This window comes from Callithrix jacchus, chromosome 1, assembly GCF_049354715.1.
Source record: "Callithrix jacchus isolate 240 chromosome 1, calJac240_pri, whole genome shotgun sequence".
Classification (NCBI taxonomy): Eukaryota; Metazoa; Chordata; class Mammalia; order Primates; family Cebidae; genus Callithrix; species Callithrix jacchus.
Genome location: NC_133502.1, coordinates 176,914,074 through 176,929,221, shown reverse-complemented (window position 1 = coordinate 176,929,221; position 15,148 = coordinate 176,914,074). Strand labels below are relative to the sequence as shown.

The 15,148-nt window shown below is 49.6% G+C and overlaps 1 protein-coding gene across 1 annotated transcript; it reads left to right on the top strand.

Moving 5' to 3' along the window:
• The first annotated feature begins 29 nt into the window (after positions 1-29).
• TRUB2 (TruB pseudouridine synthase family member 2) lies at positions 30-14,876 on the top strand. Its single transcript, XM_035258940.3, has 8 exons — positions 30-165; positions 1,003-1,134; positions 5,748-5,822; positions 7,361-7,422; positions 9,592-9,673; positions 12,295-12,367; positions 12,952-13,088; positions 14,332-14,876. The coding sequence occupies exons 1-8, from the start codon at positions 57-59 to the stop codon at positions 14,655-14,657; spliced, it is 996 nt and encodes a 331-aa protein (XP_035114831.1). The 5' UTR covers positions 30-56; the 3' UTR covers positions 14,658-14,876.
• Positions 14,877-15,148: the final 272 nt, after the last annotated feature.

Genomic DNA, 15,148 nt, shown 5'->3' with positions numbered 1-15,148 from the left:
GTAACGACGACATTTGGGGGCGGGGCCTTGCGGCACTTCCGTCCAGGTCTTCAAGTATGGGGTCTGCAAACTTATCGCGACTGCAGGGGCTTTTCGCGGTCTATAAGCCCCCGGGACTAAAATGGAAGCACCTGCGGGATACCGTGGAACTGCAACTTCTGAAGGGTGAGTGCCTCGAACGAGACCCAGGTTCCCGCTCCCATTCTTTTGGAAATCCATCTCCGCTTCTGGCACGTCCCCCAAAACAAAATCACGTGATCTGTTCGCCTGGACCGACCGCTTTCCTAAACGCTTGTTCTCTGTGCTTCCTTACTCCTCACTTTCCTCTGTTTTCCGAGGAGGAAACTGACTCAGTATTGTTCCTTGTAACACGGCTACCACACTGTAGAGTCAATTTGAATCTGCCTGTTTCTTTACTGCTGTTCTGCCCTTTGCATCATGAGCTTCTCAGTTTTCTACGTCATACTTCCCTGTTGTCCTTTCCGCCAGGTGTTTGGATAGAACAAGATATTCCTGGCCAGGTGTCGTGGTGCACGACTGTAATCCCAGCTACTCTGGAGGCTGAGGCAGGAGGATCGCTTGAGCCCAAGAATTTGACATTACAATGAGCTATGATGGCGCCAGTGCACTCCAGCCTGGGCGATAGAGCGAGACCCCGTCTCTTAAAAAAATATTTTACGTGGCCGGGCGCGGTGGCTCACGCCTGTAATCCCAGCACTTTGGGAGGCCGAGGCAGGTGGATCACGAGGTCAAGAGATCGAGACCATCCTGGTCAACATGGTGAAACCCCATCTCTACCACAAATACAAAAATTAGCTGGGCATGGTGGCGTGTGCCTGTAGGCCCAGCTACTCGGGAGGCTGAGGCAGGAGAATTGCTTGAACCCAGGAGGCGGAGGTTTCGTCATTGCACTCCAGCCTGGGTAATGAGTGAAACTCCGTCTCAAAAAAAAAAAAAAAAATTGTATGTGTATATATATTATCAATGTGTGTTTGTGTTCAGGTCTCAATGCCAGGAAGCCTCCTGCCCCTGAACAGCGTGTTCGCTTCTTGCTGGGCCCCGTGGAAGGCAGTGAAGAGAAGGAGCTGACCCTCACAGCCACCAGTGTACCCTCTCTCACCAACCATCCACTGGGTAAGGCAGATTTAAGATCCTGGGTGTCACTTCCCAGTAAATCCCTGAGCAGAGTCAGTGTCGAAGTGCTCAGACTCCTGTGCCAGGCCCATGACAGTCCACCGAAGAGTGAGGTATTGGACCAGGAAGTGGCAGACTTTCTTGGAAAGGGCCAGATACTGAATGTTTTTTTTTTTTTGATACTGAATGTTTTAAACTTTGCCGGCCATATGGTTTCTGTTGCAACTGCTCAACTCTGCCGTTGTAGAGCATTTGTAGTACAAAACAGCTGTAGACAGTATCTAAAGGAATAAGCCTAGCTGTATTCCAATAAAACTTTAATTATGAACATTCATATTTGAGTTTCAGGTAATTTTCATGGTCACAAAATACAGCTGCCCCTGAATCCATGAGTTCCACATCCCACGATCCAGCTTCAGATGAACAATATTTGTGGGGGTGGTAGGGAAGTCCACAAAGTTCCAAAAAGCAAAACTTAAATTTGCTGTGCACCTAGTACTGTGTTGAATCAACTCAAAGTGATGCATAGGCATTATATTAGGTGTTATAAGTAACCTAGAGATGAATTAATGTATATGGGAGAGCCAGGCCTGGTGGCTCATGCCTGTAATCTCAGCACTTTAGGAAGCCGAGGCAGTGGATTACTTGAGCCTAGGAGTTTTAAGATCAACCTGGGCAACATGGCAATATGCTGCCTCTATAAAAGAGTACAAAAATTAGCCAGGTGGGGTGGCATGTGCCTATAGTTCCAGCTACTCGGGAGGTTGAGGTAGGAGGATCAACTGAGCCCAGGAAGTCGAGGTTTCAGTGAGCTGAGATTGTGCCCCTGCATTCCAGCCTGGGTGACAAAGCGAGACTCTGTCTCCAGAAAAAAAAGTGGCCAGGTATGGTGGCTCACACCTGTAATCTCAGCACTTTGGAAGACTGATGTGGGTGGATCACTTGAGGTCAGGAGTTCGAGACCAGCCTGGGCAACATGGCGAAGACTCATCTTTACTAAAAATTAGCCGGGCATGGTAGCATGCACCTGTAATCCCAGCTAGTCAGGAGGCTGAGAAACAAGGAGTTGCTTGAACCTGGGAGGCAGAGGTTATGGTGAGGTGAGATCCTGCCATTGCACTCCAACCTTGGCAAAAGAGTGAGACTCTGCGAAAAAAATACATATATATGGGAAAAAATGCATAGGTTATATGCAAATACTATGGCATTTTAAATCAGGGACTTGAACATATACAAATTTTGGTATCTTTGAGGGATTCTGGAACCAATCCCCCTGGATACCAAGGGATAACTGTAGTATTCTCTTTATGTATTTTGAAACAGTGTCTCACTCTGTCACCCAGGCTGGAGTGCAGTGATGAGATGCTGGCTTACTGAAACCTCTGCCTCCTGAGTTCAAGTAATCCTCTCACCTCAGCCTCCTGAGTAGCTGGGACTACAGGCACAAGCCACTATGCCTGGCCAAGTTTTGTATGTTTTTGTAGAGATGGAGTTTTGCCATATTGCCCATGCTAGTGTTGAACTCCTGGGCTCAAGTGATCTGCCTGCCTTGGCCTCCCAAAGTACTGGGATTATAAGCATGAGCCAATGCACCTGGCCTCTTGATTTATTTTGAACCATTGAAAAATGGAAAAATCGGCTGGGCATGGTGGCTCACGCCTGTAATCTCAGCACTCTGGGAGGCCGAGGCAGGTGGATCACCTGAGGTCAGGAGTTTGAGACCAGCCAACATGGTGAAACCTTGTCTGTACTAAAAATACAAAATTGCCCAGGTGTGGTGGTGGGCGCCTGTAATCCCAGCTACTTGGGAGGCTGAGGCAGGAGAATCGCTTGAACCTGGGAGGTAGAGATTGCAGTGAGCCAAGATCGTGGCATTGCACTCTAGCCTGGGAAACAGAGCAAGACTCTGTCTCAAAAAACAAAACAAAACAAAACAAAAAACAGAAAAATGGAGAAATCAACCAGGTGCGGTGGCTCACGCCTGTAATCCCTAGCATCTTTGCGCGTCAAGTTCCCTATCAGTAAAATGGGGGTAAAAATACTCTCTGAAAACTGGGCGCAGTGGCTTATGCCTGTTAATCCAGCACTTTGGGAGGCTGACGTGGGTAGATCACCTGAGGTTGGGAGTTCGAGACCAGTCCGACCAACATGGAGAAACCCTGTTCCTACTAAAAATTCAAAAAATTAGCTGGGTGTGGTGGCACATGCCTGTAATCCCAGCTACTCAGGAGGCTGAGAATTGCTTGAACCTGGGAAATGGAGGTTGCAGTGAGCTGAGATTGTGCCACTGTACTCCAGCCTGGGCAACTAAAGTGAAACTCCATCTCAAAACAACAACAACAACAAAAAAAAGAGGCTGGGTGTGGTGGCTCATGCCTGTAAACCCAGCATTTTGGGAGGCTGAGGCTGAGGCGGGTGGATCATGAGGTCAAGAGATCGATCGAGACCATCCTGGCCAACATGGTGAAACCCCATCTCTACTAAAATGCAAAAAATTAGCCGGGAGTGGTGGTATGCACTTGTAGTCCCAGCTATTCAGGAGGCTGAGGCAGGGGATTTGCTTGAACCAGGGAGTTGGAGGTTGCAGTGAGTTGAGACTGTGCCACTGCACCACTCCAGCCTGGGCAACAGAGCAAGACTCCATCAAAAAAAAAAAGAAAAGAAAAGAAAAGAAAAATGGAAAAACCATTCTTAACTCACAGACCACAAAAAACAAAAACAAGAAAACAGTCTTCAGGATTTGGCTTGTGGACTGTAGTTTGCTGACCGTTTTTCTATTCTGGGACTCCAGGTGAGAAATGAGACTCTAGGTTGAAGTCCTAAGGTGGGAGTTTTGGGTTTCTGGGAAAGAATGATTTTTTTTTTTTTTTGACAGTCTTGCTCTGTTGCCCAGGCTGGAGTACAATGGTGTGATCTTGGCTCACTGCAAACTCTGCCTCCCCGGTTCAAGCGATTCTCCTGCCTCAGCCTCCTGAGTACTGGGATTACAGGCATGCGCCACCATGCCCAGCTAATTTTTGTATTTTTATTAGAGACAGGGTTTTACCATGTTGGCCAGGCTGGTATTGAACTCCTGACCTCAAATGATCCACCCACCTCGGCCTCCCAAAGTGCTGGGATTACAGGCATGAGCCACTGTGCCCAGCTGAAAGAATGATTTTTTTTTTTAGTGAACAAAGTTGCCCAACAATGGAACTGGTTCTGGTTATGTGCCCCCATTGCTAGATGTGATTAAGGCAGTGTCAGGGAACCTGGAGGTTTGACCAGAAATCTCTAAAACCCCTTGGACTTGTGATATTCAATGACTTTACTATGTGGTAACAAGAAGTATAATGTATCGAGTTGCCACTCTTTTTTTTTTCTTTTTTGTTGGAGATGGAGTCTTGCCCTGTCACCCAGGCTAGAGTGCAGTAGTGTGATCTCGGGTCACTGCAACCTCTGCCTCCCAGGTTCAAACAATTCTTCTGCCTCAGCCTCCTGCGTAGCTGGGATTATAGGCACCTATCACCGTGCCTGGCTAATTTTTGTATTTTTAGTAGAGATGGGGTTTCACCATTTTGGCCAGGCTGGTCTTGAACTCCTGACCTGGTGATCCACCTGCCTTGACCTCTCAAGGTGCTGGGATTACAGGCATGAGCCACTGCACCCGGCTGAGTTGCCACTCTTTAATAGGCATTGTGTTAAGCTTCCCCCAAGTACAATCCTCCTTGACATCACCACAGTCCTGTGAGATGTTTCCTATTCCATTTCACAAGGGAGACAACTGAGGCTCAGTGTTGACATTTATAACATGGCCTGGATTCAGTAGGTCCTTAACTACCCTGGACCCTTCCCCTGGATTCCTCTTGAACTATAGAAGTGTAAACACTTCTGGCTCATTCTGTCATTTATTCTTCTAGTAGTTCTTTGCGGAGGAGCTAGTGAGTTGACACACCCAGGTTCTGCCTTAAGGAGATCACAGCCTCCATTTTCTTTTTTTCTTTTTGTAGAGACTGAGTTTTGCTCTGTCGCCCAGGCTGGAGCTCCGTGGTGCGATTTAGGCCCACTGCAACTTCCACCATCTTGGGCTGCCCTTTGAATCCCAAGTTCAAGCAATCCTGCCTCAGCCTCCTGAGTGGCTGGGACTACAGGCACACACTGCCACACCTGGCTAATTTTTAAATTTTAGTAGAGATGGAGTTTGGCCATGTTGCCCAGGGTGGTCCCAAACTCCTGAGCTCAGGCAGTCCACCCGCTTCGGCCTCCCAAAGTGCTAGGATTACAGTTGTGAGGCCACTGCGGCCGGCCACAGCCTCTATTTTCTTCTGGGGACTCTCCTTCAGCAGAGCTAAGCAGGGAACCACGCACTCTTGACCTGCAGTGTTATGCCAGTCTTCTTAGCACCTCTCACTGGGAGACTAATGATAGGCAGAGTAAGAGGCATCTTGGGCTGCCCTTTGGATCCCAAGGAACTGGAGATACAGCTCAGGGTCCCAGATTCCATGATGGGGAAGCCTAAGAGTCTAGTCAGATGCTAGTTTGGGCTCCATTCTGAGAACGAGGTCATCATGCAGACCAAAGCCATCCTGGGGTTGGATTAGTTGAGAAAATGGACCTTGTTTGTTTCTTTCCAGTCTGTGGACCAGCATTCACCCATTTCAAGGTTGGCGTGGGACATCGGCTGGATGCCCAGGCTTCTGGGGTGCTTGGTAGGTGATGTGAGAAGCTTGGGGATACAGTGATAAGGCTTGAGGAAAGATCCCGGAGCTACCAAGAGCCCCAGCCCACTTCTTACCTGGCACCCATATCCTACTACTGTTCCCCTCCCCTGATTCCTCCCCCAAGGCTGATCAGCTGGGGAGTGGATAGGTGGGATGGAGGTAATCACAGTCACCCACCTTTATTCAGTGATTCCCACCCATGATGTAGTTCGAGGCCCTTTATGAACATTTATTTGCCACAACAATGTTATTAGGTAGATACTGTATGATTTTATGGAAGAAGAAAGTAAGGCTCCAGGACTTAGGTGACTTGTCCTGGGTCACGTGGCTAGTGAATTCCCCTGGTCTGGAGAGGGAGATCCATCATTGCATCGTGGGGCAGCCAGGTGCATGACTCTGGCCCCAGTGGCCAGGGCCTGTGTGTTGCTGGGACTGGACACACAAAGCCCTAGTCATGAGCCGTCTGTGTCCCTAGGATCAGGTGGTGCCCACATCCTCCAGCCACGACAGTCACAGTCTCCTTGTCTTGATTCCTGGGGCACAGGCAGGCAGACATGATCTGATGCCCCCTCTCCCTGTTCTGTCTCCCCACGAGTGAATCTTCTCCTTCAGCCAGAGGGAGAAACAGACCGGGAGAAAGGCAGGAAGTGCCACAGTGGCCACCATTTATTGTGTCCTTCCTCTGTGCTGACTGCATAGCACCCACAGGAATCAGACAGTATATATATATTTTTTTGAGATGGAGTCTTGCTCTGTTGCCCAGACTGGAGTGCAGTGGTGCCATCTCAGCTCACTGCAACCTCTGTCTCCCAGGTTTAAGCAGTTCTCCCTACCTCAGTCTCCTGAGTAGCTGGGATTATAGGCGTGTGCCCATCTGACTAATTTTTTTTTTTTTTTTTTTTTTGAGATGGAGTCTTACTCCTGTTGTCCAGGCTGGAGTGCAGTGGCGCAATCTCAGCTCACTGCAGCCTCTGGCTCCCACTTCAAGCTATTCCCAAGTAGCTGGGATTACAGGTGTGTGCCACCACACCTGACTAATTTTGTATTTTTAGTAGAGACAGTGTTTCACCATGTTGGCCAGGCTGGTCTTGAACTCCTGACCTCAGGTGATCCGCCTGCCTTAGCCTTCTAAAGTGTGGGGATTACAGGCATGAAGCACTGTACCCAGTTTTCAGACAGTATTTGTACCCTATTTTATTGATGGGGAACTTGATGCTCAGAGGGGCTAAAGGTTATGCTCAGAGCCATCCCTGATTTGAGTATAGGTTTGTGTGACTGGGCTAGGGATCTCTTCCTCTCAGGTGTCAGAATCCCCTGGGGAGCTTGCCAAGGTAAGCCCAGCAATCTGCATGTGACATATACCCAGAGGGGTGCACTTGCTCCCTATAGAAGATCTTCTTGGCTTCTTGCTGCCTTTGGCAGCATCAGAAAAGGGAGTGGTATTCTAATGGTGGGGGTAGGGGTGGGGATTCCTAGGAAAACAGGAAGGGGTTCTCAGGTGTGAGATGTGGCTGACTGCTTTTCAGTGCTCGGCGTGGGACATGGATGCAGGCTCCTCACTGATATGTACAATGCTCATCTCACCAAGGTATGAAGGTCTGGGGACAGTCCGCTTCTCCCTTGGTCCTTTCCTGGGGGTCACCAGCAGTATTCTGAAGCTTAGAGGATTCTGTGGGGGAATACCCAAGCCATCAGCAAGCATTTTTTTAAATTATTGTATGCTGGAGGGTAGGGGACTGTAATAATAATTACAATAATAACTACTGGCATTAGTTTATGCCAACTACTCTGTGCTGAGCACCATCCGTGGACTCCCTTAGGGAAGACTTACAACCTCCCTGTAAGTGGAATCTGTTGTTAACCCCATTTCACAGATGGGAGAACTGAGGCTCAGGGAGGAGATGTCATTTACCCAGGTCACGTAGCTGTTAGGGCCTTAAAAGCTGGGATTTGAACCTAGGTCTCTCCAACACCACAGCTTGATCATAATGCCATCCCATATTCTGTCCCAAGACTGAGAGGTGGATGTCAGCATCCTGCCCACAGGGAGCTTACCACCCAGAGGTAGGGTTGGGGCTATGGAATCTGGTAGCGCAAAGTCCATGTGCGGGTGCCACATTATGAGGCCCATGTTTTTAGTGGTTAAGAGCACAAATTCTGGAGCCAAATGGCTTTGGTTTGAACCCCAGCTTCTACCACGCTGACAGCTATGTGTCCTTGGCTGGATTACCTAATAGCTGTGTGCCTCAGTTTCCTCAACTCTAAAATGGGAATGAGGACCAGGTGTGGTGACTCATACCTATAATCCCAGCACTTTGGGAGGCCAAGGCAGGAGGATCCTTTGAGCCCAGGAATTTGAGACCAGTCTAGGCAACATAGCAAGACTCCATCTCTATTTAAAAAATTTTTGAGGCTGGGCGCAGTGGCTCATGCCTGTAATCTCAGCACTTTGGGAGGCCGAGGCAGGCGGATCCCAAGGTCAGGAGATGGAGACCATCCTGGCCAACGTGGTGAAACCCTGTCTCTACTAAAATACAAAAAAATTAGCTGGGCGTGGTGGCGTGCACCTGTAGTCCCAGCTACTCAGGAGGCTGAGGCAGGGGATCGCTTGAACCCAGGCAGCGGAGGTTGAAGTGAACTGAGATTGCGCCACTGCACTCCAGCCTGGGTGTGACAGAGTGAGTCTCTGTCTCAGAAGAAAAAAAAAGAAAACTTAAAAAGAGAATGAGGAATAGTATTTCCCCTGTAGGAAGACTATACTTTGAAATTACATTAATGACTACAGCACCATCCCAGGGACATAGTAAATGCTCAGTAAATGTCACCGTTGCTACCTTCTCTGTAATCATCATGGTTATCTTTTTTATTTTTTATTTTTTTGAGACAAGGTTTCACTCTGTTGCCCAGGCTGGAGTGCAGTGGCACAATTATGGCTCACTATAGCCTCAACTTCCCGGGCTCAGGTGCCTCCCATCTCAGCCTTCTGGTTAGCTGGCACTATAGGCACATCTACTATGCCCAGCTAAGTTTTGTATTTTTTTGTAGAGTCTGGTCTCACTGTGTTACCCAGGCTAGTTTTGAACTCCTAGGCTCAAGCAATCCACCCACCTCTGTCTCCTACTAAAGTGCTGGGATTGTAGGTGTGAGCCACTGCACCCAGCCATCATCACTTATCTGTGGCAGATGGGGTTAGCTGGACAGATTCAGAGGAGGGGAGATTTTGTAAGCAAGGATGAAGAAGGGCCTGGTCTGGACCATGAAATCTACTTAGTTCTATTTAGAGGTGTGGAGAGAAGCTGACAGGGCATGCTAGAAGGGGCTCGGGTTAATAAATTGCCAGGTTAGGCTGGAGAGGAGACATGGAGGCATGGGGTGGTCACAGGGTGGCTGCCAGCGGTCAGCACCTTTTGGGGCTGCCAGTGCTGGTTGTCAGGGAAACTAGCCATCAATCTGGTAGGAAGCCTGCTGACTGGGAGCCAGTTACCGTGTCCCGCTGAATCTGGGCAGCAGCACTGTGAGACTGGCCGTTACTGCCCCCAGGTAACAGGAGAGCTGGAGTACAAAGAGCAAGAGCTGCTGAGGGCCACACCACAGAGCTGGTGCCCTTCCCCACGGGTCTGTGGAGCAGCTGGGCAGGGGCTGGGCATGTGAGCTCCCTGAGGGAGACTTGAGGACTCCTACCCCCAGCCTCTGGGGCAGGAGCTGCTAGGGATTAGAATGGGGTCACTGACAGATCTTCCCCTGTCTATCCTTGAAGGAATACACAGTGCGTGGCCTACTGGGCAAAGCTACGGATGACTTCTGTGAGGATGGGCGGCTGGTGGAGAAGACAACCTATGGTGAGAGCCGGAAGTGGCTGCCGCCGCCTCCCTCAGCATTTGCTTTCTCTGAGTCCACTCACACCCAGGCCACGCAGGCCTCTTCTCAGTTACACTCAAAACAGCAGGCTTGGGCTGGGGCTTTGGCCACAGTATCTGTGCTCCCATCCTTGCCTGGCTCAAATGTCACCTCTAAAGACTCTAGTTTCTCTCCATATTGTCAGTCTTTTACCTTTTCTTTTTTTTTTTTTGAGATGAAGTCTCCCTCTGTCACAAGACTGGAGTGCAGTGGTGCAATCTTGGCTCACTGCAGCCTTCATCTCCTGGGTTCAAGCAATTCTCCTGCCTCAGCCTCCAGAGTAGCTGGGATTACAGGCACCTGCCTCCACACCTGGCTAATTTTTTTGTATTTTTAGTAGAGATGGGGTTTCATTCTGTTGGCCAGGCTGGTCTTGAACTCCTGACTTCAGGTAATCCACCTGCCTCAGCCTCCCAAAGTGCTGTGATTATAGGCCTAAGCCACCATGCCTGGCCGCTGTTCTAAATTTTAAAAAGAACAGTGAGGTATCAATTATGTAAGTAAAAAGTACCATGCCTGGCCGCTGTTCTAAATTTTAAAAAGAACAGTGAGGTATCAATTATGTAAGTAAAAAGTAAGGTAAGAGTCAGGCCAGTTCGCAGTGGCTCATCCCTGCAATCCCAGCACTTTGGGAGGCCGAGGAGGGCGGATCACCTGAGGTCAGAAGTTTGAGACCAGCCTGACCAACATGGGGAAACTCTTCTCTATTAAAAATACAAAAAAATTGTCTGGGTGCAGTGGTTCACGCCTGTAATCCCAGCACTTTGGGAGGCCAAAGGGGACAGATTACCAGATCAAGAGATTTAGACCATCCTGGCTAACACAGTGAAACCCCGTCTCTACTAAAAATACAAAAAATTAGCCAGTCATGGTGGCACATGCCTGTAGTCCCAGCTACTCAGGAGGCTTAGGCAGGAGAATCACTCGAACCCAGGAGGCAGAGGTTGCAGTGAACCGAGATCACACCACTGCACTTCAGCCTGGGTGACACAGTGAGACTCTGTCTCAAAAAAAAAATAAATAAATAAAATTAAATTAAAAATAAAAATACAGGCCGGGCGCGGTGGCTCAAGCCTGTAATCCCAGCACTTTGGGAGGCCTAGGTGGGTGGATCACGAGGTCAAGAGAGCGAGACCATCCTGATTAACATGGTGAAACCCCGTCTCTACTAAAAATACAAAAAATTAGCAGGGCATGGTGGCTCGTGCCTGTAATCCCAGCTACTCAGGAAGCTGAGGCGGGAGAATTGCTTGAACCCAGGAGACGGAGGTTGCGGTGAGCCGAGATCGTGCCATTGCACTCCAGCCTGGGTAACAAGAGTGAAACTCCGTCTCAAAAAATAATAATAATAATAATAAAAATACAAATACAAAAAATGGCTGGGCATGGTGGCTCATGCCTGTAATCCCAGCACTTTGGAAGGCCAAGGCAGGTGGACCACCTGAGGTTGGGAGTTTGAGACCAGCCTGACCAACATAGAGAAACCCTGCCTCTACTAAAAATACAAAATTAGCTGGGCATGGTGGTGCATGCCTGTAATCCCAGCTACTCGGGAGGCCAAGGCAGGAGAATCACTTGGACCTGGGAGGCAGAAGTTGCAGTCACCTGAGATTGCACCATTGCAGTCTAGCCTGGGCAAAAAGAGTAAAACTCCATCTCAAAAAAAAAATTCACTGGGCACGGTGGTGCACACCTATAATCTTAGCTACTCGGGAGGCTAAGGCAGAAGAATCACTTGAACCCAGGAGGTGGAGGTTGCAGTGAGCTGAGATCACACCACTGCACTCCAGCCTAGGTGACAGAGCCAGATTCCGTCTCAAAAAGAAGAAAAAAGAAATGAACCATAGAGCTGTGCCTGGTGGCTCATGCCTGTAATCCCAGCACTTTGGGAGGCCAAGGTGGGTGGATCACCTGAGGTCAGGAGTTCAAGACCAGCCTGACCAACATGGTGGAACCCCGTCTCTACTGAAAATACAAAATTAGATAGGCGTAGTGGCGCATGCCTGTAATCCCAGCTACATGGGAGGCTGAGGCAGGAGAATCACTTGAACCTGGGAGGTGGTGGTTGCAGTGAGCTGGGATCATGCCATTGCATTCCAGTCTGGGCAACAAGAGTGAAACTTCATCTCAGAAAAAGAGAAACAACAATGAACACAAAGAAGGAAACAACAGACACTTGAGGTGGGAGGGTAGGAGGAGGGAGAGAAGCAGAAAAGATAACTATTGGGTACTGGGCTTAATACCTGGGTGATGAAATAATCTGTACAACAAACCCCATGATATGTGTTTACCTATGTAACAAACCTTCACATGGACCCCGAACCTAAAATAAAAGGTAAAAACAGAGAGAATGTCCTTACAATGTTGAGTCATGTTTATCTTTCTGAGAAGGTCCAGCACTTTCATGAGCTTCTTAAAGGATACCCATCCGCCCCATCATGGAAATCCCTCCAAAACGTCCCCTTTCCATGTTCCAGGGATGGGGCTGGCCTGGGGGGAAGGAGTTTGCTGTGACCAACCCTCAGCAGGTACCTGTGCACTGACAACCCCCTGCCTTTTCCAGACCATGTGACAAGAGAGAAGCTGGACCGCATTCTGGCTATGATCCAAGGCTCCCATCAGAAGGCCCTGGTGATGTGAGTGGGGCCCTCAGGGAGGTCCTGGGAGAGCAGGAAGTGCCCTCGGCCCATAGGCTGCCCCCACCCTGGGGCAGATTCCATGGATCTTGTTTAGAGCCCAGAACCAGACAGGAGCTATCTATTTCTTTCTTGGCATCAAGAAGTGGTTCTGTGTGCCAGGTCTTGGGTTGGCCAATGGGAGGGCAAGAAGAACAAGAGACCCCAGATGTCCTCCTGGGAGTTTATGATCTAATGGCAAGGAAACCAGGGACCACATCATCAGAGCACAGAGCCCAAGGGCAAGAGCAGCCAAGGAGTTAAGAGCTTGGACTCTATTTCCATATAAAAAATTTTTTTAAAAATTAAAAAAAAAAAGAGCTTGGGCTCTAGAGCCAGCTTGCCTGGGTCTCCTGACTCTACCAGGTACCTGATAATGAAGGAGATGGCAGGAAAGGTGGCTGGAGGAGACGCAGTGGCAGGGCACACAAAGCAAGTGAGGCGCTTCCATAGAGGTGCCTTTCATGTGGGGGAAGGGGTAGGTGGTCAGCCCAGCTCCCTACCCGATGACATCTACCCAGCTGCAGCCCGCTCCTGATCTGCAGGTACTCCAACCTCGACCTGAAGACCCAGGAGGCTTACGATATGGCCGTGCGAGGCCTGATCCGGCCCATGAACAAGTCCCCGATGCTGATAACTGGCATCCGATGCCTCCACTTTGCACCTCCAGAATTCCTCATAGGTAGGCTGGCCAAGGAAGTTGGAGCAGTGGCATGGGGCACCGGGTTTGGGAGTGACTCTTGCGGAGGCTGCTGTTCTCTGGCTCAGCTGAGGCCAGAACATGCCGGACCTGATCTCTGCGGGCCATCAGGCGTCGACTTCCTTCCCAGCCCTGGCCTGGACTTAGCTGATGACAGAGCTCACGGAACAAAATCTCTCCTATCTTTTGCTAAGTCACCTCTGGAAGCCAGACCTTACCAAGCAAAGGTTATATTTAGTGGCTCATTTCTAGAGCTGCCCAGTGTTTCAAACTGTCAGGGCTCCATCAGACACAACTCTTACCTCGCCAGTCCCACCCAGCTCAGGCCCCACTTAACTGCGTTCCTTCGGTCTCTCCCTGCCCCCACCCCTTTTTTCTGTTGGTCATGTTAATGCCTGCTCCTCTGCTGGAACACTGAACTCTCCAGGCTTTTTTTGTTGTTTTTTTTTTTTTTGAGACGGAGTCTCACTCTGTCACCAGGCTGGAGTGCAGTGATGCAATCTCAGTTCACTGCAACCTCCGCCTCCCAGGTAGCTGGGACTACAGGCGTGTGCCACCAGGCTCAGCTAATTTTTATATTTTTAGTAGAGACGGGGTTTCACCATGTTGGCCAGGATGGTCTTGATCTTTTGATCTGCCTGCCTCAGCCTCCTAAAGTGCTGGGATTACAGGTGTGAGCCACCCACCACGCCCGACCAAGAACTCCCGTTATTAAGTACTTTCTATAAATGATCTCTTTTACTCCTCATAACTCCCATTTTACAGATAAGGAAACTGGGTCTTAGTAAAAGGCAGGTTCTGACCTGGGCAACACGGCGAGACCTCGTCTCTATAAAAAATAAAAAATTTGCCAGTTGTGATGGCTGAGACCTATAGTCCTTAGCTCCTCCGGAGGCTGAGGCTAGAGGATCACATGAGTGAGGTTGAGACTGCAGTGATCTGTGATTGTACCACTGCACTCCAGCCTCGGTGATGGAATAAGACCCTGTCTCCAAAAAGAGGCAGATTCTGACTTAGCAGGTCCAGGTGGGGCCTGAGGCTCTGCAAGTCTAACCCATTTGAGGTGGCACCCACTGGGCAGGTCCTCTGAATAGCACAGCCTAGAGAGCTAAGGGGTCTTGCTATAAGGTTGTTACCTAGGAGGTATCCAAGAGTTGTGGGTTGAGAACCACACACCAGAGGCTGTGCTCTCACCACCATGTCTGTCATTGTGTGTCCCTGGCAGAGGTGCAGTGCATGCATGAGACCCAGAAAGAGCTGCGAAAGTTGGTACATGAAATTGGTCTGGAGCTAAAGAGCACTGCTGTCTGCTCCCAAGTGCGGCGCACACGCGATGGCATCTTCACACTGGACAGTGCTCTCCTGAGGACCCAGTGGGACCTACACAGTATCCAGGATGCTATCCAGACTGCTGCCCCCCGGGTAGCTGCAGAGCTGGAGAAGAGCTTGAGCCTGGGGCTGGACACCAAGCAACTCCCCAGTCCGGGATGGTCCTGGGACTCCCAGGTCCCAGGCTCTGCCTTGGGGCTGGAGACGGATGCTAGGCAGTGAATGCCCAGGCAGCTGCTGGGGCAGTTGGTGGATAAGTTGAATAACTGCTTATGAGCTGGACCTGATGGCTGTGCAGAAAGTGAGAGTAGGGGCCACCTTTTCTCCATGCAACACAAAACTTGAGCTGTAACAGAAAAGATCAATGGACTTGATCCAACCAAGAAGGAAAATCTTCTGTATGGAGGAAAAGACAATAAACATATGACAGACTGATGAAAAGTATCAGCAGGCCAGGTGTGGTGGCATGCATTTGTAATCCCAGCTACTCCCAGGGCTGCGGCAGGAGAATCGCTTGAGCCCAGGAGTTTGAGATTGTAGTACTCTAGACTGCACCTGTGAATAGCCACTGCACTCTAGTCTAGACAACATATGAGACCCACACATTTCACAAAAATGAAAAATTAGGCCAGGCTTGGTGGCTCATGCCAGTAATCCCAGCACTTTGGGAGGCTGAGGTGGGTGTATCACCTGAGGTTGGGAATTCAAGACTA